This window comes from Entelurus aequoreus, linkage group LG06, assembly GCF_033978785.1.
Source record: "Entelurus aequoreus isolate RoL-2023_Sb linkage group LG06, RoL_Eaeq_v1.1, whole genome shotgun sequence".
Lineage (NCBI taxonomy): Eukaryota > Metazoa > Chordata > Actinopteri > Syngnathiformes > Syngnathidae > Entelurus > Entelurus aequoreus.
This window is the reverse complement of record NC_084736.1, coordinates 12,809,908-12,834,772: the sequence shown is the minus strand read 5'-3', so window position 1 is coordinate 12,834,772 and position 24,865 is coordinate 12,809,908. Positions and strand designations below refer to the sequence as shown.

The window sequence follows — 24,865 nt, the reverse complement described above, 5'->3', positions numbered from 1 at the left end:
GTTTTTTGTACAAAATCCTACACATTTTTTAGTAGTATCTTCCTTTGTATTAAATGTGCACGTTTATGTATAAAATCCTATTAAAGGATATCCACATTTCAACATTTTTGCATGTTTTTGCACAAAATCTTTTCCATCATTTGTCACTGAGCTACTGTATGGAACAATCTCCCTTGTGGATCATTAAAGTTTGTCTAAGTTTAAGTCAAAGCCTAAGTATCAAACTTTCTGTTTCTTTGTTTTTTTTCCACAAAATATTCCGAAATGATCGTTGTATAAAACTTTCTTAATCTTTGCATATGTTTTTTTTTAAACAAAATTCGACTAAATTCTAATATCTTGTTTTCTATCTTTTGGCATGAATTTTTTAATTTTTTTTTTAGATCCAATTAAATTCTAGTAGTACCTAACTTTCACATTTTTGGCGTATGTTTTTTGTGCAAAATCCGACAACATTTTTAGTAGTATCTACCTTTGTATTAAATGTGCACGTTTATGTATAAAGGATATCCACATTTAATAATAATAATACTAGATTTTATTTGTAAAAAGCACTTTACATTGAGTAAACAACCTCAAAGTGCTACAGTGTATTAAAAAAATACATAACAAAAATAAAAAGATAATAAAAAATAAATACAAATAAAAACTAGAACAGCCAAATAGCTAGAACTAGTATGCATACATCTAAAAAAAAAAAGGCTTTTTTTAAAAAGAAGGGTTTTTAAGCCTTTTTTAAAAGCATCCACAGTCTGTGGTGCCCTCAGGTGGTCAGGGAGAGCGTTCCACAGACTGGGAGCGGCGGAGCAGAAAGCCCGGTCTCCCATTGTTCGTAGCTTTGTCCTCAGAGGTTGGAGGAGGTTAGCTTGTCCGGAGCGGAGGTGTCGTGTAGAGGATTTGGGGGTGAGTAGTTTTTTGAGGTAGAGGGGGGCATTTCCATGGAGGCACTGGTGGGTTAGTTTCAACATTTTTGCATGTTTTTGCACAAAATCCTATTCAATTTGTGTTAAAATTCTTGAATAATAATACAAATAACATGCAACATTCTATTAAATCAAAGAATAATAATACTAGTATAATCATAGAAGTAATACCTCAGAGGAAGAGGACCCAACATGTCTACCAGTCTTATCTTATCTCCCCTGATGATGTTGTCTGATTTTCCTCCCTCTTGCCCTGACATGCTTGTCCAGACTTTGAAACTATTCACGGCGTGCAGACTTTGAAGGCAACAAGGAGCACGATGGGAAACGGGAAGCCGAGGCACGCTCCTCAAGAACCGGAGAATCCACGGGTGTCCACGTCCACGTCCCCTACCGGCGGTCTTCTGCAGAGTCCGGTCTCTTCCCTGCGAGGTCATCAGCTTTTTTTTAAATTTACATTATTTACTAGGCCTCTGGTCCGGACATCCACGTTATATTTGGGAGTGGAAAAAGGGGAAATGCATCATCGCCGCTTGTCTTACGGCTGCCACAACGTCCGTCAGGAAGCTTATCTGTAAATATTTTTTTTAAGCTGCTGAAAGCCACATAAGGAAGTAAACATCCCAATGACACGCCTCCCCCTTTGTAACCAAACATTCTTCTCTTTGCAGAGGTCGTGCCGAAGAAGCGAGCCAACTCTGCAACAGGTAAGAGATTTTTGGAACATTTTCTGACCATTTCCTACTTATTTAATAGACTAAAGCTGCACGTGCTTAGGAGATGTAGTATTGGTTGCGTGCAATAATTAAAACAGGAAGTGAAATTGCAGAAAGTCCGGAACTGAGCCAACATAGTTTTTCTGATGCTTTCCCTTAGGAATGTTTTCCCATTTGTTTCCCCCAATTGTGTTCTACAACACCAGTGAAGTTGGCATGATGTGTAAATGGTAAATAAAAACAGAACACAATGATTTGCTAATCCTTTTCAACTTATATTCAATTGAATAGACTGCAAAGACAAGATACTTAAGGTTCGAACTGAGAAACAAATAATCATTAACTTAGAATTTAATGGCAGCAATACATTGCAGAAAAGTTGGCACAGGGGCATTTTTACCACTGTGTTACATGGCCTTTCCTTTTGACAACACTCAGTAAACGTTTGGGAACTGAGGAGACCAATTTTTGAAGCTTTTCAGGTGGAATTCTTTCCCATTCTTGCTTGATGTACAGCTTAAGATGATCAACAGTCCGGGGGTCTCCATTGTGGTATTTTAGGCTTCATAATGCACCACAAATTTTCAATGGGAGACAGGTCTGGACTACAGGCAGGCCCGTCTAGTACCCGCACTCTTTTACTACTAAGCCACGCTGCTGTAACACATGCAGAATGTGGCTTGGCATCGTCTTGCCGAAATAAGCAGGGGCGTCCATGATAAAGCCTCCTTTACACCTAATCATGGCACCCACGTATGGTCCAGGGTTCTAAAACCCTGGAAGGGGGGTTATGTAGTGGAATTTCTGCCTATTCTTACCTTGTACAGTGTCAGGGTCGCCCTGACATTGTACAAGATATCTTGATTGTTTGTTATGGTGAAGGGATCCAAGAATGTTGCAGAGTAAGCGGATCCCAAAACAGCTGGCCCCTGTTGACAGGACGCACAACCACCAGGGAAACATATAAGTAACCAAGTTAGACCAAGTCTGGGAGCTTTTTCTTTTTCTCCGGAGAAACTGTCTGTATTCATGGCAATTCAATCCAACCTTGTACCATTTGATTATGGGTAAATAAAACTCTTGTGATAAATTCTCTTTTGTTCCTGTTTAAGATTTGGACTTTCTACTACACCAATTAGCCTGTTCACCTGTGGGATGTTCCAAATAAGTGTTTGATGAGCATTCCTCAACTTTATCAGTCTTTTTTTGCCACTTGTGCCTGCGTTTTTGAAACATGTCGCAGGCATCAAATTCCAAATGAGCTAATATTGCAAAAAAAAAACTAAGTTTACCAGTTCGAACGTTAAATATCTTGTCTTTGCAGTCTATTCAATTGAATATAGCTTGAAAAGGATAAGCAAATCATTGTATTCTGTTTTTATTTACCATTTACACAACGTGCCAACTTCACTGGTTTTGGGGGTTTGTAGTTTCCACTAATGTGGGAACATTTTCGACAAAATTTGGAACTTTTCTGTTGGAATTTTGGTCCATGTCTGAGGCCTTTGGACATTCCCAAAAGTGTTTCCAACAATGAATTTGGTAAGGATATTGGAAAGATGGTGTTCCCCCAAACTGTTCCCAAAAAGCTGTATATGTATAGTAATAAAAGCAAACAAAGATTAACACTAAAAGGACAAAAAAGTGTTTGTGAAGCTTGCAGAATGTGGAAATTGCCGAAAGTACGGAGTTGTTACCACGTCCACTGTTTATGTAAAAGTTTCCACGATTTGGGGAACACTCTCAATAAGATTCCGAATTGTCTTTGTGAGAATTTTAGTCCATTTCTGAAACCATCTGAGTTGTAGTTTATCCCGCAAAAGTGTTTGATGGGCTTGTACCTGGACGCAAACACCATCCGAGCATTATTTTGTGCACAGTCTGGTCCTTTACTACTACTGTTGTAACACGTGGCTTGGCATCGTCCTGCCGAAATAAGCAGGGGCGTCCACAATAAAGCTTCCTTTATACCCAATCATGGCACCCAACTGTTCCCAATCAGCCTGTTCAACTGTGGGATGTTCCAAATAAGTGTTTGATGAGCATTCCTCAACTTTCTCAGTCTTTTTTTGCCACTCGTGCCAGCTTTTTCGAAACATGTCGCAGGCATGAAATTCCAAATGAGCTAATATTTGCAAAAAAAACAACTAAGTTTAACAGTTCGAACGTTAAGTATCTTGTCTTTGCAGTCTATTCAATTGAATATAAGTTGAAAAGGATTAGCAAATCATTGTATTTTGTTTTTATTTACCATTTACACAACGTGCCAACTTCACTGGTTTTGGGTTTTGTATAATGATTGAAGTAGTAACTTAAAATAATAAGTAGAATTTAGTTTTGCATTATTTTGCATGTTTTTTCTTGTACAAAATCCTACTAAATTCTTGTACCAAACTTTCTGTTTATTTGTTTTTTTTCCACAAAATATTCCTCAATTATCGTTGTATAAAACTTTCTTAACATTTGCGTATGTTTTTTGGTTTACAAAATCCGACTAAATTCTAATATGTAGTTTTCTATCTTTTTGCATGAATTTGTTTTTTTTTTTTTTAAATCCAACTAAATTTTAGTAGTCCCTAACTTTCAAATTTTTGGCATATGTTTTTTGTACAAAATCCTACAACATTTTTAGTAGCACCTACTTTTGTATCAAATGTGCACGTTTATGTATAAAATCCTATTAAACATGTTTGCATGTTTTTGCACAAAATAATATTCGATTTGTATTAAAATTCTTGAATATTAATACAAATAATATGCAACATTCTATTTATTCAAAGAATATTAATACTAGTATAATCATAGAAGTAATACCTCAGAGGAAGAGGACCCAACATGTCTACCAGTCTTATCTTATCTCCCCTGATGATGTTGTCTGATTTTCCTCCCTCTGGCTTGACATGCTTGTCCAGACTTTGAAACTTGGCATCGTCTTGCCGAAATAAGCAGGGGCGTCCATGGTAAAGCCGCCTTTATACCTAATCATGGCACCCACCTGTTCCCAATCAGCCTGTTCACCTGTGGGATGTTCCAAATAAGTGTTTGATGAGCATTCCTCAACTTTCTCAGTCTTTTTTGCCATTTGTGCCAGCTTTTTTGAAACATGTTGCAGGCATCAAATTCCAAATGAGCTAATATTTGCAAAAAAACAACTAAGTTTTACAGTTCGAACGTTAAGTATCTTGTCTTTGCAGTCTATTCAATTAAATATAAGTTGAAAAGGATTAGCAAATCATTGTATTTTGCTTTTATTTACCACTTACTCAACGTGCCAGCTTCACTGGTTTTGGGGTTTGTAGTTTCCAGTAATCTGGGAACATTTTTGACAAAATTTGGAACATTTCTGTTGGAATTTTGGTCCATGGACCTTCCCAAAAGTGTTTCCAACAATGTATTTGCTAAGGGTATTAGAAAGATGGTGTACCCTCCCCAGAGGACAAGTATCACCCACAAAAACTGGTCACGCATGTCTGCTCGTATCTGTTTGTGCATCAACTTGACACAGTTGGCCTTCGCTCACCCGCTTCACACATTGTCTTTATCTGACACACCAGCTTCCTGTTTTTCTTGCTGGCTTTTTGTCAAGCCTGTTTCCCCGCACTCTGCTTCTTCTTTTATTTAATTTTTTAATTGGTTCGTCTGTGTACAAACCCCGTTTCCATATGAGTTGGGAAATTGTGTTAGATGTAAATATAAACGGAATACAATGATTTGCGAATCCTTTTCAACCCATATTCAATTGAATGCACTACAAAGACAACATATTTGATGTTCAAACTCATAAACTTTATTTTTTTTTTGCAAATAATAATTAACTTAGAATTTCATGGCTGCAACACGTGCCAAAGTAGTTGGCAAAGGGCATGTTCACCACTGTGTTACATGGCCTTTCCTTTTAACAACACTCAGTAAACGTTTGGGAACTGAGGAGACACATTTTTGAAGCTTCTCAGGTGGAATTCTTTCCCATTCTTGCTTGATGTACAGCTTAAGTTGTTCAACAGTCCGGGGGCCTCCGTTGTGGTATTTTAGGCTTCATAATGCGCCACACCTTTTCGATGGGAGACAGGTCTGGACTACAGGCAGGCCAGTCTAGTACCCGCACTCTTTTACTATGAAGCCACTTTGATGTAACACGTGGCTTGGCATTGTCTTGCTGAAATAAGCAGGGGCGTCCATGGTAACGTTGCTTGGATGGCAACATATGTTGCTCCAAAACCTGTATGTACCTTTCAGCATTAATGGTGCCTTCACAGATGTGTAAGTTAGCCATGTCTTGGGCACTAATACACCCCCATACCATCACACATGCTGGCTTTTCAACTTTGCGCCTATAACAATCTGGATGGTTCTTTTCCTCTTTGGTCCGGAGGACATGACTTCCACAGTTTCCAAAAACAATTTGAAATGTGGACTCGTCAGACCACAGAGACACTTTTCCACTTTGTATCAGTCAATCTTAGATGAGCTCAGGCCCAGCGAAGCCGACGGCGTTTCTGGGTGTTGTTGATAAACGGTTTTCGCCTTGCATAGGAGAGTTTTAACTTGCACTTACAGATGTAGCGACCAACTGTAGTTACTGACAGTGGGTTTCTGAAGTGTTCCTGAGCCCATGTGGTGATATCCTTTACACACTGATGTCGCTTGTTGATGCAGTACAGCCTGAGGGATCGAAGGTCATGGGCTTAGCTGCTTACGTGCAGTGATTTCTCCAGATTCTCTGAACCTCTTGACGATATTACAGAGCGTAGATGGTGAAATCCCTAAATTCCTTGCAATAGCTGGTTGAGAAAGGTTTTTCTTAAACTGTTCAACAATTTGCTCACGCATTTGTTGACAAAGTGGTGACTCTCGCCCCATCCTTGTTTGTGAATGACTGAGCATTTCATGGAATCTACTTTTATACCCAATCATGGCACCCACCTGTTCCCAATTAGCCTGCTCACCTGTGGGATGTTCCAAATAAGTGTTTGATGAGCATTCCTCAACTTTATCAGTATTTATTGCCACCTTTCCCAACTTCTTTGTCACGTGTTGCTGGCATCAAATTCTAAAGTTAATGATTATTTGCTAAAAAAAAATCATGAGTTTGAACATCAAATATGTTGTCTTTGTAGCATATTCAATTGAATATGGGTTGAAAATGATTTGCAAATCATTGTATTCCGTTTATATTTACATCTAACACAATTTCCCAACTCATATGGAAACGGGGTTTGTATGATTTTTGCCTCCGGCAGGCCCGGTGTTGCGCTTCGAGAAGCCTCCGCAGCACGTGGAGGTGAAGGCGGGACATCCTGCACGCGTCACATGCCGGTTCACCTGCAGTCCACCTGTGGTGTCCTGTTGGATCAGAAACAAAGAGCAGGTGATGTCATTTAGGGACCACCACTAACCTATTTAATACAACAAGGAAAAAGAAGAAATGCACAAAAATGTATATAATTAAATGCTATTATAGTGTGAATGTTTATAAGCATGTAAAGTATTCTACAAAACCCAAAACCAGGGAAGTTGGCACGTTGTGTAAATCGTAAATAAAATCAGACAAGTTACCCATGCCTCGGGCAATAATACACCCCCATACCATCACAGATGCTGGCTTTTCAACTTTGCGCCGGATGGTTCTTTTCCTCTTTGTTCCGGAGGACACGACGTCTACAGTTTCCAAAAAACTATTTGAAATGTGGACTCGTCAGACCACAGAACACTTTTCCACTTTGCATCAGTCCATCTTAGATGAGCTCGGGCCCAGAGAAGCCGGCGGCGTTTCCGGGTGCTGTTGATAAATGGCTTTGGCTTTGCATAGTAGAGTTTTAACTCGCACTTACGGATGTAGCGACCAACTGTAGTTACTGACAGTGGTTTTCTGAAGTGTTCCTGAGCCCATGGGGTGATATCCTTTACACACTGATGCCGCTTTTTGATGCAATACCGCCTGAGGGATCCAAGGTCATGGGCATTGCCGCTCAGATTCGCTGAACCTCTTGACGAAACATTGTTCTTGAACTGTTGGACAATTTGCTCGCGCATTTGTTCACAAACTGGTGACCCTCGCCCCATCCTTGTTTGTGACATGGCTTGCCATCATCTTGCTGAAATAAGCAGGGGCGTCCATGATAAAGCTGCTTTTACAGCCAATCATGGCATCCACCTGTTCCCAATCAACCTGTTAACCTGTGGGATGTTCCAAATAAGTGTTTGATGAGCATTTCTCAACTTTCTCAGTCTTTTTTGCCACTTGTGCCAGCTTTTTTGAAACATGTCGCAGGCATCAAATTCCAAATGAGCTAATATTTGCTAAAAATAACAAAGTTTACCAGTTCGAACGTTAAGTATCTTGTCTTTGCAGTCTATTCAATTGAACATAAGTTGAAAAGAATTTGCAAATCATTGTATTCTGTTTTTATTTACCATTTACACAATGTGCCCACTTCCCTGGTCCTGGGTTTTGTATATAGAAAGATATTACAGGAATAATACATGCATTTATACAATCATTTAGTGGCAAATATTTATATGTTATGTATCCATATTTAGGGAGATCTACACACTTGTTCAGAAGATTTAAAATGTAGTCTCTTCCCTGCAGATGGTAGATGGTCCTGAGGTGTGGACAGAGAATTTGGACGACAGCAGCACGCTGGTTCTCACCGCGGCTGGAGTCCAGCACACGGGCTCCTACACTGTGGTAGTGAAGGACCGCAAGAGCTCAGCCCAACATACACTCACCCTCTCTGTCATTGGTAAGCACACACACACACATACACACACACATTCTTGTATTTTTTTACCTTCTTGAGACCTCCGAAAAATGCGTACCTCTTTAGGACCACCCTTTCTAGATATATAAATATTTGTATTTACATCATTAATAATATATACATACTGTGCAAATATAAACAAGCTTGTTGCAAAAAAATTGTTGGAATTTCACAAGAAAGAGGTTACAATTTCACAAGAAAAACGTGGAATTTTGTCAGTATTATAATAAAAGTCGTAATTTTACTCAATGCAAGTCAAAAGTTTACGAGAAAGACTGAACATTTGTGCAATATTATGATAAAAGTTGGAATTTTACTCGATAACAGTCGCAATTTTACAAGAAAAGCTTAAAATGTTGGCAATTTTATGAACAGTCGTAATTTTAATCGACAAAAGTCACCATTTTATAAGAAAACTTTAAAATGTTGGCCATATTATAATAATCATCGGAATTTTACTTGGCAAAATGATGACAAAAGTCATGCTCAAAAAATTGCACTATTTTACAAGAACAACAACAAAAAAATGGCAATATTGTGATAAAAGTCAGAATTTTATATGACAAATGTCACCATTTTGCATTAAAAAGTCATAATTTTACATAAAAGAAATGTAATAACATTACGGGAAAATATTGCAATATTACAGAAACAGAAAGAATATGAGAAATTGTTCACAATTTTATACGAAAAAAGTTGACACATTGTGAGAAAAAGACTGCTTTTAGTTCATTTATTTTGGGGGAAATGTTTTGTTTGTTTGGTTTTTAATCTTCATTATTTACTTCAAGTTATTACAGTATATCTCTATATACATATATATATATATTTTTTTTTAATTAATTTTGGCCAGAGGGGGAGCACATTTGAATCTCTTACAAACACTTGTTATTTCATATGTTGACCAGAGGGGGAGCACATCAAATTTTTTACACACACTTGTTATTTCATATGTTGACCAGAGGGGCAGCAAATTTGAATTTCTTACACACACTTGTTATTTCATATGTTGACCAGAGGGGGAGCACTTCAAGTTTTTTACACACACTTGTTATTTCATATGTTGACCAGAGGGGGAGCACTTTTGAATTTCTTACACACACTTAATAATAATAATAATAATACCTGGGATTTATATAGCGCTTTTCTAAGTACCCAAAGTCGCTTTACATGTTTTTCTGAAACCCATCAATCATTCACACCTGGTGGTGGTAAGCTACTTTCGTAGCCACAGCTGCCCTGGGGTAGACTGATGGAAGCGTGGCTGCAATTTGTGCCTACGGCCCCTCCGACCACCACCTATCATTCATCATTCATTTCATTGGTGTGAGCGGCACCGGGGGCAAAGGGTGAATTGTCCTGCCCAAGGACACAACGGCAGCGATTTTTTTTTAGATGGTAAGAGGCGGGGAGCGAACCTGCAACCCTCAGGTTTCTGGCACGGTTGCTCTACCCACTACGCCACACCGCCCCCCACACTTGTTATTTCATATGTTGACCAGAGGGGGAGCACTTTAAATTTTTTACACACACTTGTTATTTCATATGTTGACCAGAGGGGGAGCACTTCAATTTTTTTACACACACTTGTTATTTCTTATGTTGACCAGAGGGGGAGGACATTTGAATTTCTTACACACACTTGTTATTTCATATGTTGACCAGAGGGGGAGCACATTTGAATTCCTGACACACACTTGTTATTTCATATGTTGACCAGAGGGGGGGCACTTTGAATTTTTTACACACACTTGTTATTTCATATGTTGACCAGAGGGGGAGCACTTCAAATTTCTTACACACACTTGTTATTTCATATGTTGACCAGAGGGGGAGGACATTTGAATTTCTTACACACACTTGTTATTTAATATGTTGACCAGAGGGGGAGCACATTTGAATTCCTTACACACGCTTGTTATTTCATATGTTGACCAGAGGGGGAGCACTTCAAATCTTTTACACACACTTGTTATTTCATATGTTGACCAAAGGGGGAGCACTTTGAATTTTTTTACACACACTTGTTATTTCATATGTTGACCAGAGGAGGAGCACATTTTAATTGCTTACACACACTTGTTATTTCATATGTTGACCAGAGGGGGAGCACTTTTAAAACCAACACACAGCTAACTGTTAATGGCCACTATAGTCTTAGTACCGTAGTGTATTTGTTCATCCTACGGTCACATATGGGACACGGTTTGTATTTCGTCAGCACCGGAAGTCGTAAAATCAGCCGTTCACCTGGCGGGTTTTTTCGGGGATGAATAGGGAAGTCCTTCTATAGCTGCCTTCTTGTCTTATCATATATTGCTGCCTTCGCACCTGTCAGTGTTTACTTTTGTATGCACATTAAATCAACAAAAAATCCTGACTTTGGAGCAATGTTCACGGACTCTAGTATTTGGCTCTCTTTCCGATGCAATGGTTTTCCAGTATCGGGACCATGATTTCGGTCCTAACTTGTTCATACGGAAGGTACTTTTCCTTGTTGTCTCAAGAATGGTAGAAATTGAAGAACACACCCACACACACACCCACACACTCTACAACACAAAGTGTACCGTTGCTTCTACCAGACAAGCCGCAGCCTCCGGCCTCCTGTCCGCTGGTGTCTCTGCTGTCGCCCGGCAGCCTGGTGCTGTCCTGGTCGGGTCCCTCTTACGACGGAGGCAGCGCCGTCCTGGGCTACGTGGTGGAGGTCAACAGGGGACGGGACTGGACGGTGCTGACGGCCGGGTGTAAGAGCACCTCCTACAGGGTGTGTGCAGGCCTGCAGCCCGGGGACGAGTACCGCTTCAGGGTGAGGGCCTATAACACGGTGGGGGTGAGCGAGCCGGGACCGCCGTCACCTGTGGTCACCCTGGACGACAAGAGTGAGACATTTCTACTTGTATTTATGTGTCTATATGAGCATATAAGCCAACTATGTGAACCACTACACTACATGATCAGTACTCGTATGCTAATTATTAGCATGCTAGCATTTTAGCTACTTTACTCATATAGAAATACGAATACATACATGGCATAATGTTGGGACACTATACACTTTGGTACTTAGTACTTTCTTGCTAGGTGCTACCATGCTAACACTTAGCATGTTAGCAGTGTTTTGATATTGATTTATACTTAAGACTGATGTCCTCACCTCAAGCAACTTTCCCTGTACTGTGGCCTCCGAATGCTAGTTTTAATTAACCAGAATTTAGAATATGAAATTTATCTACACTGTTTTGGGAAGACTATGTCTCCCGGCTGGCCTGGGAACGCCTCGGGATCCCCCGGGAGGAGCTGGACGAAGTAGCTGGGGAGAGGGAAGTCTGGGCTTCCCTGCTTAGGCTGCTGCCCCCGCAACCCGACCTCGGATAAGCGGAAGAAGATGGATGGATGGATGTTTTCTCTGTTGGCTCTTTTGTCTTTTGTCTTCTGCGTCCTCAGTAAGGAAAGTAGCCAATAAAACTTGCTAGAAGTTGGTAGATGACATCGTTGACTCATTATTATAATTGATTACAATGAATAATAATAATAATAATGATAATAATAATAACAATAATAATAATAATAATAATGGGAGACATAACAAGTCAGCTATAAATTGCCTACACACGTGTGTAATGTTCTTTATTTTCAATGGAACATTCAACGTTTTGGTGTTGTTTACTGGCGTCATATTGCAGTCTACACTTTGATTGATTGAGACTTGTATTAGTAGATTGCACACTACAGTACATATTCCGTACAATTGACCACTAAATGGTAACACCCGAATACGTTTTTCAACTTGTTTAAGTCGGGGTCCACGTTAATCAATTCATGGTACACGTATCTCTTATGTGTGACTGCCATCTACTGGTCACACTTATAATTTCACCATGTACCAAATAAAATTGCTTCGAGGTCGGTAAGCACAACCAGAATCATTCCGTACATTAGGCGCACCGGGCTATAAGGCGCACTGTCGATTTTTGGAGAAAATGAAAGGATTTTAACTGCGCCTAATAATCCGAAAAATACGGTACTACCTTTTTGTGCTTACCGTCATCACTTGAAGCGAGTATGACGATCCTCCTGGTAGGGGGGTATCCCTTTATGGAGGATGCCTGTGCGTGACTTTGTTTTACGTGGGGAGACTGGTGCACAGACAGTCACCACACGATCCTTGAAAGAAACGGGTCAGGGTCCAGTGGCATGGAGTCCAAGACGACTGGGGACCCTTTTCTGCTGCAGCCTTCTTCCGCCATCGCAGCCGTTGTGGTAGTTCTTAAATCTACCATCTTCCGCCTGCTTTGCCATTGAGGTCTTCACCGTATCCCTGGCTAGGGGGCAGTCCGGTACTAGGCCTTTGCCAATAGCCAACTGGGGTAACAGTAGTAAAGGGGTTAACCTCCTAGTGCCCCAAGACCCCATAGAGGAGCCTCCACTGCCGGATGCACTTTAACGTCATGCCCAGGACATAATAATAATAATAATAATAATAATGGGAGACATAACAAGTGAGTTAAAAAATGCCTACACACGTGTGTAATGTTCTTTATTTTCAATGGAACATTCAAAGTTTTGGTGTTGTTTACTGCCGTCATATTGCAGTCTACACGTATCTCTTATGTGTGACTGCCATCTACTGTTCACACTTATCATTACACCATGTACCAAATAAAATTGCTTCGAGGTCGGTAAGCACAACCAGAATTATTCCGTACATTAGGCGCACCGGGCTATAAGGCGCACTGTCGATTTTTGGAGAAAATGAAAGGATTTTAAGTGCGCCATATAGTTAGAAAAATACGGTACATGTTTTTGTAAGTGTGGAGGGGGGCGTGGCCTGCGGGCCTGCCGCGGAACGGGGTGTGCAAGGACCGGCCTCGAAGACAGCGACAGGTGAGTGGATGACCCAGGTGGGCCTTGTTATCTAATCACCTGTCGCCTTTATTAGCAGCAGCCGGGACGAGACACGGAGTTGGAGTGGGAGCCAGAGAGAGAGAGAGACACACAGACTCAGAAAAAGACATTTTGCTGGAAAGCAAAAGCCTTGCACTATTTATGGAAATAAAACAGTGTTGTACCCTGAAAAATCCCGGCTCTCGTGGCAGTGTGTGGTGGTTACAGTACGGTACATGACAATGAACTATTTTAAAATGTTACTCAGGAACTTATCGCGACAGGGCGCCCAAATATTTTCAACTTAATTCAATTTTTAATTAATAGCCGCTATAACACTTACCGTATTTTCCGGACTATAAGTCGCACTTAAAAGCCTTTTTTTTCCTCAAAACTTGACGGTGCGCCTTATAACCCGGTGCGTAGTATTTGTGCATCAACTTGACACAGTAGGCCTTATAATGACAAGGAGAAATTGTTTCAAAGCATGCAACAGGAAGAGAAACAGTTCCCTGAAAGTCTTTATTGTCTGTGCAGAGTCTGACTGCGCACCACCAGAGGAGGAGTTTTGCCAGCCCTCGCTAGTCACTATGGAGCGTGCACACAAGGTGACGGATCACTACCACGTGCTGGAGAAACTGGGAATGTGAGTATGGAGAACGTCGGTGGGAAGATTGGGACATTCCAAGAGAATTAAGATAAACATGCGAACAAGTGAACTCTCCCTGGATCGGTTCGCAGCCGAGTGTGAAGCGACTGGGTTGGGAATCAGCACCTCCGAGTCCCGAGTCCATGGTTCTTGCCTCGGAGTCTTGTTCACGAGTGAGGGAAGAGTGGATCGTGAGGTCGACAGGCGGATCGGTGCGGCGTCTTCAGTAATGCGGACGCTGTATCGATCCGTTGTGGTGAAGAAGGAGCTGAGCCGGAAGGCAAAGCTCTCAATGTACCGGTCGATCTACGTTCCCATCCTCACCTATGATCATGAGCTTCGGGTTATGACCGAAAGGACAAGATCACGGGTACAAGCGGCCGAAATGAGCTTCCTCCGCCGGGTGGCGGGGCTCTCCCTTAGACGATAGGATAGGTCTTTATTGTCATTGCAACAAGTACAACGAAACTTTGTTTTCAGCACAAACCCGTTCAAGATTAGACAAACAAACATTGTACAGGGTTACAGAACAGGAACGCTGATGGGTCGCCACGAGGCGCCCCATAAAAGATGGGAAAAAGGTAAAACGCTGGGGTAGAAGATGAGTAAAAAAAATACAATCTACACTGGGCTCCTAAGGGGGCCTAGTCTGGAGTGGGAAAAAACCTCACATAAACATGTTACATTTAATCACGACAACTCGCAACAGAGGGGACAGGGGGGGAGTTGGGACCCTGGAGGTCGACTGCTGCTATGAAGCGCTGCCAGCCGTCCATCACCCCGAAGGGGAATCAAGCGGTGGTGAAGGCGTGGGGTGGGGAGGGGGGGGAGGGGGGGGTGTATTATGCCCATTGTCTTGGTTGTGTTCATGTTGTGTTCATGTTCATAGGCCTGGGGCCGTTCTGCATGCAAGCAAAAGTTCGACTCCAGGTGTCATTGATGAGGGAGGGAGGTCAAAAGCGGCCATCATTGAGGTGTCCTCTGGGATGTTTTCAGAACAGCCTGCTCCTGTTGTTGCAGCGTCAAGGCCATTCGAGGGAGTCAAATCGTAGATTAAGATTGTTGTTTTTCCTGAGATAGGGTGAGAAGCTCTGTCATCCGGGAGGAGCTCAAAGTAAAGCCGCTGCTCCTCCACATGGAGAAGAGGCAGATGAGGTGGTTCGGGCATCTGGTCAGGATGCCACCCGAACGCCTCCCTAGGGAGGTGTTTCGGGCACGTCCGACCGGTAGGAGGCCACGGGGAAGACCCAGGACACGTTGGGAAGACTATGTCTCCCGGCTGGCCTGGGAACGCCTCGGGAAGTCTGGGCTTCCCTGCTTAGGCTGCTGCACCCGCGACCCGACCTCGGATAAGCGGAAGAAGATGGATGGATGGATGGATGGATGGGAACCGTTACGGTGGAGACGTCTCCTGATCAGTCGACATGTTTGCTCCACAGGGGGAAGTTTGGTCTGGTGTTCAAGCTGAGGCACAAAGAGAGCGGCCGCGTGTGCGCCGGAAAGTTCTACAAAGGCCGGCGCGCCAAGGAGAGGGAGGCCGCCGGCAAGGAGATCGAGCTGATGAACAAACTGCATCATCCAAAGCTGGTCCGCTGCCTCGCCGCCTACGACCACAAGCCTGAGATAGTCATGGTCATGGAATTGTGAGTATTTGTTTTATATACGCACATAAATAAACACAAAACGCAACTTTTAGTTCTAAAACCAGGTGCCATTTCCGGCCCGTTGCTAGTTTTTTAACGGCCCTCAGCACAATTGTTTGCACTCTAATATTAGCATGGCAGATTTTTTCTTTGCAAATTTTGCAGGTATATACCTCAGCGTCTAATATTTTGTTATTTGACCAATGCTACGTCTTAGTATGCTAATGTTAGTGGGCAGCTTTTTTACCTCATTTTATAGGCATATACTTGATGGATGCTAATGTTAACATGCTAAATTTGTGGAACTTTAAACTCTTCTCATTTATTGAATATAAAAATATGCACATTTAATATATTGTCTTTGTTCATGTGCTGGAATTTGCAGTTTAAACGTAAAATAGTAATACATTTTGTGGAATTTTGAACTTTTTTCACTTATTAGACTTAAAAAATAAGCGCACATTTAATATTATCCTTGTACAGAATGTGCTGTTTTTGTAGAATTAAAATAAAATAAAAATGTTGATAGTTTTTTTTAGAAAAACAGACTTAATTTTAATTAAATTGAATTTCATATTTATGTTTTAAAAATACATTTAGATGAGGAAAAACACCTGGAGATGCTTTAAGTAAATGGATACAGTAATATTTACAGATAAATGAATTTAAAAAAAATTCAATTGTATACAGTATATATATATATTAAAAAAAAGGGATTAATGCAAAGTTTTGAATTTAAAAATTATCTTGAAATTTACTCCAAAAATGTGTGGAATTTTGAAAAATTTTTATTTATTGGTTTTAAAAAAGCGCACATTTAATATTATTCTTGTACAGAATGTGCTGTTTTTTGTGGAATTAAAATAAAAAAATTATTTTTGATAGTTTTTTTTTAGAAAAACGTACTTAATTTTAATTAAATTGAATTTCATATTTATGTTTTAAAAATACATTTAATTGAGGAAAAACACCCGGAGATGCTTTAAGTAAATGGATACAATGATATTTACAGATAAATTAATTAAAAAATAATTTCAATTGTACACAAAAAAAAAACGGTATTAATACATAGTTTGGAACTTAAAAATTATCTTAAAATTTACTCCAAAAATGTGTGGATTTTTTTTACTTTTTCCATTTATTGGGCTTAAAAAAGTGCACATTTAATATTATCCTTGTACAGAATGTGCTGTTTTTTGTAGAATTAAAATAAAAAAATGATTTTCTATAGTTTTTTTTTTAGAAAAACAGACTTAATTTTAATGAAATTGAATTTCATATTCATGTTTTAAAATTACATTTTGAGAAAAAACAAGTAAAATTATTTTTTTTAAACTGATACAGTGATATTTACAGATAAATGAATTAATACATAATTTCAATTGTATAAATAACTGGTATTAATACATAGTTTTGAACGTAAAATTTTAATTATCTTGAAATTTACTCCAAAAATGTGTGGAGTTTTGAACTTTTCTCATTTATTGGATGTAAGGCAAGGCAAGGCAAGGCAACTTTATTTGTATAGCGCTTTTCATACACAAGGCAGACTCAAAGTGCTTCACAGACAACAAAGTGAAATGAAAGAAAATAAAAGCAAAATTAAAATGCAGACAATAAAAATAAGAACAGTGCAGACGTTAAAAGTTAAAAGATTAAAAGATTTAGCTGAAAGCTAAGGTGAACATAAAAGTCTTCAGTCTAGTTTTAAAAGTAGTGAGAGTTGGGGAGAGTCTGACATCTTCAGGAAGTTTATTCCAGCTATGTGTTGCATAGTGACTGAATGATGATCTCCCTTGATTTGAGTTTACTCTTGGAACCGCTAACAGATTGGTCTCAGAAGATCTTAGTGATCTAGAGGGCGTATATAGTGGGAGCATATCAGTGATATACTTGGGCCCTAGACCATGTAGTGATTTATATGTGAGCAGGAGGATTTTGAAATCTATTCTCTGATGTACAGGGAGCCAATGTAAGGATTTAAGAATTGGTGTAATGTGCTCACATTTTTTGGTCTTTGTTAGAACTCTAGCAGCAGCGTTCTGAACAAGCTGTAGCTGCCTGACAGTTTTTTTGGGAAGACCTGCAAGGAGACCATTACAATAGTCTAGCCTACTGGTAATAAAGGCATGTACAAGTTTTTCTAAGTCTTGAGCTGACATGAGCCCTCTAAGTCTTTTTACATTTTTGAGGTGATAGTAGGCCGATTTTGTTACTGATTTGATGTGACTGTCGAAATGTAAATCAGAATCTAAAATAACCCCAAGATTTCTGGCTTTATTTGAGGTTTTCAGGGACAGTGATTGAAGGTGTTGGATGACTTTAAACCTTTCTTTTTTAGCACCAAAAACAATTATCTCAGTTTTATCTTCATTTAGTTGTAGGAAATTTTGGCACATCCAGTGTTTGACTTGCTCAATGCACTGGCACAGAAGATCTATGGGGCGATAGTCATTTGGTGATAGCGCTACATAGATTTGGGTGTCATCGGCATAGCAATGATGGTCAATGTTATTATTTTGCATGATTTGTCCTAGTGGGAGCATATAGATGTTAAATAAAGTCGGCCCCAAGATTGAACCTTGGGGGACTCCACACGTTACGTTGGTTGGTTCTGATACAAAGTCACCAATGGAAACAAAATAGTTCCTATCTTGTAGATATGACTTGAACCAGCTTAAAACTGTGCCTGAGATCCCCACCCAGTTTTCCAACCTGTCCAAAAGTATTGAGTGGTCGACAGTGTCAAATGCAGCACTGAGGTCCAAAAGCATTAATACTGAAGTTTTGCCAGAGTCTGTGTTTAGACGGATGTCATTTATAACTTTAAGAAGGGCCGTCTCTGTGCTATGAAGAGGTCGAAATCCTGACTGGAAGTTGTTGTGGCAGCCAGTAGAAGCCAAGAAGTGATTTAGTTGTTGGAGGACAACTTTCTCAATTATTTTACTTATGAATGGTAGATTTGAAATTGGTCTGTAGTTGTTGATAACAGAGGCATCTAGGCTCTGCTTTTTTAGAAGAGGTTTAATGACTGCAGTTTTGAAAGCCTTCGGGAAATTGCCCGATTTAATAGAATTATTAACTATTTGCAAGATGTCTGTTGATAGGCAGTCAAAAACATTCTTAAAGAAGTTGGTAGGTAAAACATCAAGGCAGCAGGTGGATGACTTTAGAGCTGTCACCGTTTCCACTAGAGTTTTAGAGTCTATGGCATTAAAGCTTGCCATCATTGCTGTGTTACTTTTGCCTAAATGGGGTGGTGATCCAACTTTTTTACTTGAGATATTGATGGTGCGTCTGATGCCTTCAATTTTATCAGTATAAAAGAATGCAAAGTCATTGCATTTCTGCGTGGAATGGAGTTCGGCTGGTATTTGTGTTGGGGGTTTAGTCAGTCTGTCAACGATTGTGAATAGGGTTTTGGCCTTATTTGTGTTGCTGTTTATGATATTGGAGAAGAATGTTTCTCTAGCACTTTTTAAGACTAAATTGTAGGCCTGGAGGCTCTCTTTATAGATGTCATGGTGAATATGAAGTTTTGTATTCCGCCAGATTCGTTCAGCCTTCCTGCACTCTCTTCTCTGGGCTGTTACAGCAGCAGATTTTCTCCAGGGTGCCTTTTGCTTGCCAGAAATCGTTTTAACTGTAACAGGTGCAATGATATCTATGATATTCACAATTTTGGAATTAAAGTTGCTTACAAGATCATCAGCATGACATGGGTTTAGAGGTGGTAGTGAGGAGATGGCGTTTTTAAAGAGGACATTAGCATGTTCATTTATGTACCGCTTTTTGACATTCTTTGATTCTGTTTGTGTGTCCGGGATTACAGAAATATTAAAGAAAACACAGAAATGATCAGACAATGAAGGATCAATCACAAGAACATCAGAAACATTGAGACCTTTTGTGATAATCAGGTCCAGGGTGTGTCCCTTATAATGTGTAGCCTCTTTCACATGTTGAGACAGTTCAAATGTGTCTAAAATAGTAAAAAGTTCTTTTGCGCCCTTGTCATTTAAATCGTCAATATGAAAATTAAAATCACCAGTTATAACCAGGCAGTCAAAGTCAGTGGAGATGCTAGACAATAGTTCAGTAAAATCATCAAAAAAATTTGCAGAATATTTAGGTGGCCTGTAGATAATTAACAAGAGAATTTTGGGAGAGCATTTCAACACAGCACACAAGTATTCAAATGATGTAAAATCACCAAGTGACATCTGTTTCCCCTGAAACATGTTTTTAAATATAGCAGCAACCCCTCCACCTCTTTTCCCCGATCTACATATATCAATGAAGTTATAGTTGGGGGGTGCTGTCTCGATCAGAATGCTTGCACTGTTATTTTGTTCCAGCCATGTTTCAGTTAAAAACATAAAGTCAAGTTTAGAAGTGCTAATAAAATCATTGACTAAAAATGATTTGCTATTCAGAGACCTGACATTGAGCAGACCCATCCTGATGGTGTTATTGACAGGCTTCGATGTTGGCTTTGATTTGGAGATAATAGGAATGAGATTGTTTAGGTTAGCAGGGTGGCTAAGTTTCCCAATGTTTACTCTCTTGGTAGTCACAACAGGGATGTAGAAGGTGCCATGATTTGATGTAGGCAACCTTGGGCCCAGCTGATAATGTGGTCTACTGCTGAACCCTTTTCTGTATCAGAAATATTCAGGGCGAGGCGGGGTTTGCCGTAAGGGGGAGGGGGAGTGAGCAGCGTCAGAGCTGGGACGAACTACTGAAGGTGGACGTTGAGGGCGTGTAAGGGGTTGGCGTGAGAAAGGTGAAGTATGGCTGGAGGGTTGTGGAGCACGCCTTCGTGGAGGGGGTGGTGGAGGTGAGCGATGATCTAGGGGGGTAAAAATCTGAGTAGGGTGGGGCGTGAGTGGGGGTAGCTCCCGGAACTCCAAGGGGGAGAAGGGGGGAGAAAGGTCTACTTGAGGGAGGGAGAAAGATGGAGACGTGGATGGCTTGGGGGATGTGGGGGAGGGATCTTCACATGCATTCAGAATGGAGGGAGGGGCGGTAGAGGAGGATAGACACCTCTCCTCTTTGCTCTGGTGTATCTCATGGTCGACGTTCTCCTTTTGCAGTGGCGGTCCTCCTTCGACGTTCCTGATAGGCTGTGTTGTGTCTTCCTTCCTCGGTGGCTCCTCTTGTCTCTTGTCCTTGGCAGTGATGATAGATGCAAGATGCAGGAAGTGAAACATGTTGTTCATGAATAGCTTTACTCCCATCTTATTCAGGCAAAGTCCGTCTGCCTTAAAAAGATGCCTGCGGTCCCAGAAAAAGCTAAAATTGTCAATAAAATGCATTGAACGAGCAAGAAGTGCACTTGATAGCCACTCATTCAGCGAGTAAAGTCTACTGAATCTCTCAGCTCCTCTCCTGATTGGGGGTAGAGGACCACTGATAAAAACGTCAGCATTCACAGCGCTGACTGTTTCAAAGAGTTTATTGAAGTGCTCTTTCAGCTCTCTTGATTGTTGTTTTACAATGTCATTAAAACCAATGTGCAGGATGATATTTTTCACATTTGGGTGTGCAGCGACAATTTCCAGGATTCTTTTTTCCATGTCAGATACCATATCCTTCGGAAAGCAGAGTACTTTGGTGTTATTATTGCTTTTCATATCTTTTACAGAAAAGTCCCCCACAATCAGATTTTCAGGAGCTCTCGTTAGCTTTCTCTGTGGTGTAAAGTTAGCAGGTCTTACCCTTCTGCGTGGTGATGGTGGGTTATTCAGGCAATCAGAGGGGGATCCATTGTCCATCAACAGTGGGGCAAACCTGTTCTTTAGTTGGACACTTGCTTGCTGGGGAGGTTTATTGGTAGTTCTCCTCTTCTCAGCTGTCCGCTGCTGTGTCCTACGTGGCAGTGGAGTTGATGACGCAGTATGCCTGGCTGAAGATGGTAGCGCAGGCCAGCCGGTCAGATCAGAGATATCGGGGCGCTGGGTCCTGCCAGATATCCATTCTCCCTTGTCGCAGGGAGGTGGTCTTCTCTTTGGCTTTGCACCAAGTGTGTTCCAGGGAGGATTTTCACTGGTAGATTTATTACCCTCTACAGGGACCTCCCGTTTCTTCGTAGCTTCATTGTTGCTAGTTAGCTGGGTTGTAGCATGGTGCTGTCCAGTGTTTTCAGTCGACAGGAGTGCTAGAGTGGTGTTGTAGCCACATTGTCCATTCACTTCTAAATTCACTTCCAACCGATTCATTTTTATTTCCAACAGTAAAATCTTCTTTAGCAGATTGTGGTAATCTTCCGTAGAGAAAGGAGGCATCTTATGCTGATTACCTTTAGCACTGTAGCACAGGCTCGGGCTCAGGCTTATCTTGAATGGTAGGCCTCCTCGCGTAGTGTTGAGGACGTCGTAAAAATATTGAAAAATGCCTCTGTTATCTAAAAGAAAATATAGTCCCACTGGTTTGGTAAGTATCCAAGAGCTGTTGCTCTTTGTGTAAGAAAATAGCAGCAGATAGTAGCAAAAAATGCAAGCAGAAGCGAGAGCAAGCGAGAGCAAGCAGAAAAGCGTCCATCCAGCGCAGAGGACGGACTAAGAATGCAATGTAAAAAGGTGCACATTTAATATATTGTCTTTGTTCATGTGCTGGAATTTGCAGATTTTTACTTGTTTTTGGGGTTATCTCTCCCAACACTTTACCCGTAAAAAAACAATGAAATACTAAATAAGTGTGGTCTGTATGCAGCATCGCGGGCGGAGAACTCTTCGAGCGCATCGTGGACGACAGCTTCGAGCACACGGAGCCCGCCAGCGTGCGGTACATGCTGCAGATCCTGCAGGGCGTCTCCTTCATGCACCAGCAGAGCATCTTCCACCTGGACCTCAAACCTGAGAACATCGTGTGCGTGGACACCACCGGCACCGCCATCAAGATCATCGACTTTGGCCTGGCCAGCCAACTCGGTGCATTCAATGTCCTCACAGCGTCCGCTCCAGCGCTTGGGATTCATTTTAATACCGTACTTTAATTGACAGATAACAGGACCCCCCTGAAGGTGATGCAAGGGACACCGGAATTCGTCGCCCCCGAGGTGATCAACTACGAGCCCGTGTGCTTGGCTACTGACATGTGGAGCATCGGGGTCATCTGCTACATACTGTGAGTCAACATTTAGTCAGGAATCATTTGACAGCAAGGTCAGCACCTGCACCTTCATTGTTCATGTTAAACATATCAGCGTTTATACTTCCGGCTTAATTTCATTCACCTGAATATAGTTCTTATTAGGTTCAGCACTAGATATGTTCTCACAACAATTTGTATGGACAACAACAAAACCGGACAACAATTCTACACTAAATTTAAAGGAGAGTGACTTTTTGTCAGTGCAACTTTCAAGTGTCGAGTTCGATACTCTAGTAATTCCCATTTGTATCCTGAAAAGACTGTTAAATTCGTTTAAACTTCATCCCTTTGCAATTTAGCTACTACTTAGTTACTCGTATATACATATGTATATATATATATATATATATATATATACATATATATATATATATATATATATATATATATATATATATATATATATATATATACATATATATATACATATATATATATATACATATATACATATATATATATATATATATATATATATACATATATATATATATACACATATATATACATATATACATATATATATATATACACATATATATACATATATATATATATATATACACATATATACATATATATATATATACACATATATATACATATATATATATATATATACATATATATATATATATATATACATATATATATATATATATATATATATATATATATATATATATATATATATATATATATATATATATATATATATATATATATATATATATATATATAAATATATATATAAATATATAAATATATATATATATAAAATGTTGACCTATGATTTGGGTGATTTTTTTTAAACTAGAAAATGGCCAACGAGTAACTAAGTAGTAGCTGAATTGCAAAGGGATGAAGTTTGAACACAATTAACAGTCTTTTCAGGATAAAAATAGCAATTACTAGAGTATCAAACTACAAACCCCGTTTCCATATGAGTTGGGAAATTGTGTTAGATGTAAATATAAACGGAATACAATGATTTGCAAATCATTTTCAACCCATATTCAGTTGAATATGCTACAAAGACAACATATTTGAGGTTCAAACTGATAAAAAAAAAATGTTTTGCAAATAATCATTACTTTTAGAATTTGATGCCAGCAACACGTGACAAAGAAGTTGGGAAAGGTGGCAATAAATACTGATAAAGTTGAGGAATGCTCATCAAACACTTATTTGGAACATCCCACAGGTGAAAAGGCAACTTGGGAACAGGTGGGTGCCATGATTGGGTATAAAAGTAGATTCCATGAAATGCTCAGTCATTCACAAACAAGGATGGGGCGAGAGTCACCACTTTGTCAACAAATGCGTGAGCTAATTGTTGAACAGTTTAAGAAAAACCTCTCAACCAGCTATTGCAAGGAATTTAGGGATTTCACCATCTACGGTCCGTAATATCATCAAAGGGTTCAGAGAATCTGGAGAAATCACTGCATGTAAGCAGCTAAGCCCGTGACCTTCGATCCCTCAGGCTGTACTGCATCAACAAGCGACATCAGTATGTAAAGGATATCACCACATGGGCTCAGGAACACTTCAGAAACCCACTGTCAGTAACTACAGTTGGTCGCTACATCTGTAAGTGCAAGTTAAAACTCTCCTATGCAAGGCAAAAACCGTTTATCAACAACACCCAGAAACGCCGTCGGCTTCGCTGGGCCTGAGCTCATCTAAGATGGACTGATACAAAGTGGAAAACTGTTCTGTGGTCTGACGAGTCCACATTTCAAATTGTTTTTGGAGACTGTGGACGTCGTGTCCTCCGGACCAAAGAGGAAAAGAACCATCCGGATTGTTATAGGCGCAAAGTGTAAAAGCCAGCATCTGTGATGGTATGGGGGTGTATTAGTGCCCAAGACATGGGTAACTTACACATCTGTGAAGGCGCCAATAATGCTGAAAGGTACATACAGGTTTTGGAGCAACATATGTTGCCATCCAAGCAACGTTACCATGGACGCCCCTGCTTATTTCAGCAAGACAATGCCAAGCCACGTGTTACATCAACGTGGCTTCATAGTAAAAGAGTGCGGGTACTAGACTGGCCTGCCTGTAGTCCAGACCTGTCTCCCATTGAAAAGGTGTGGCGCATTATGAAGCCTAAAATACCACA

At 40.3% G+C, this 24,865-nt stretch overlaps 1 protein-coding gene across 1 annotated transcript in view; it reads left to right on the top strand.

Moving 5' to 3' along the window:
• The window catches only part of mylk5 (myosin, light chain kinase 5), a 51,127-nt gene that overhangs the window by 18,934 nt on the left and 7,328 nt on the right, over positions 1 to 24,865 (top strand). The window contains exons 4-12 of the mRNA XM_062050007.1: positions 1,194 to 1,355; positions 1,595 to 1,630; positions 6,880 to 7,007; positions 8,232 to 8,385; positions 10,989 to 11,285; positions 13,828 to 13,936; positions 15,379 to 15,582; positions 22,297 to 22,514; positions 22,587 to 22,710. Of these exons, the coding sequence (XP_061905991.1) occupies positions 1,194 to 1,355; positions 1,595 to 1,630; positions 6,880 to 7,007; positions 8,232 to 8,385; positions 10,989 to 11,285; positions 13,828 to 13,936; positions 15,379 to 15,582; positions 22,297 to 22,514; positions 22,587 to 22,710 (1,432 nt within the window). The remainder of the gene's footprint in view (positions 1 to 1,193; positions 1,356 to 1,594; positions 1,631 to 6,879; positions 7,008 to 8,231; positions 8,386 to 10,988; positions 11,286 to 13,827; positions 13,937 to 15,378; positions 15,583 to 22,296; positions 22,515 to 22,586; positions 22,711 to 24,865) is intronic.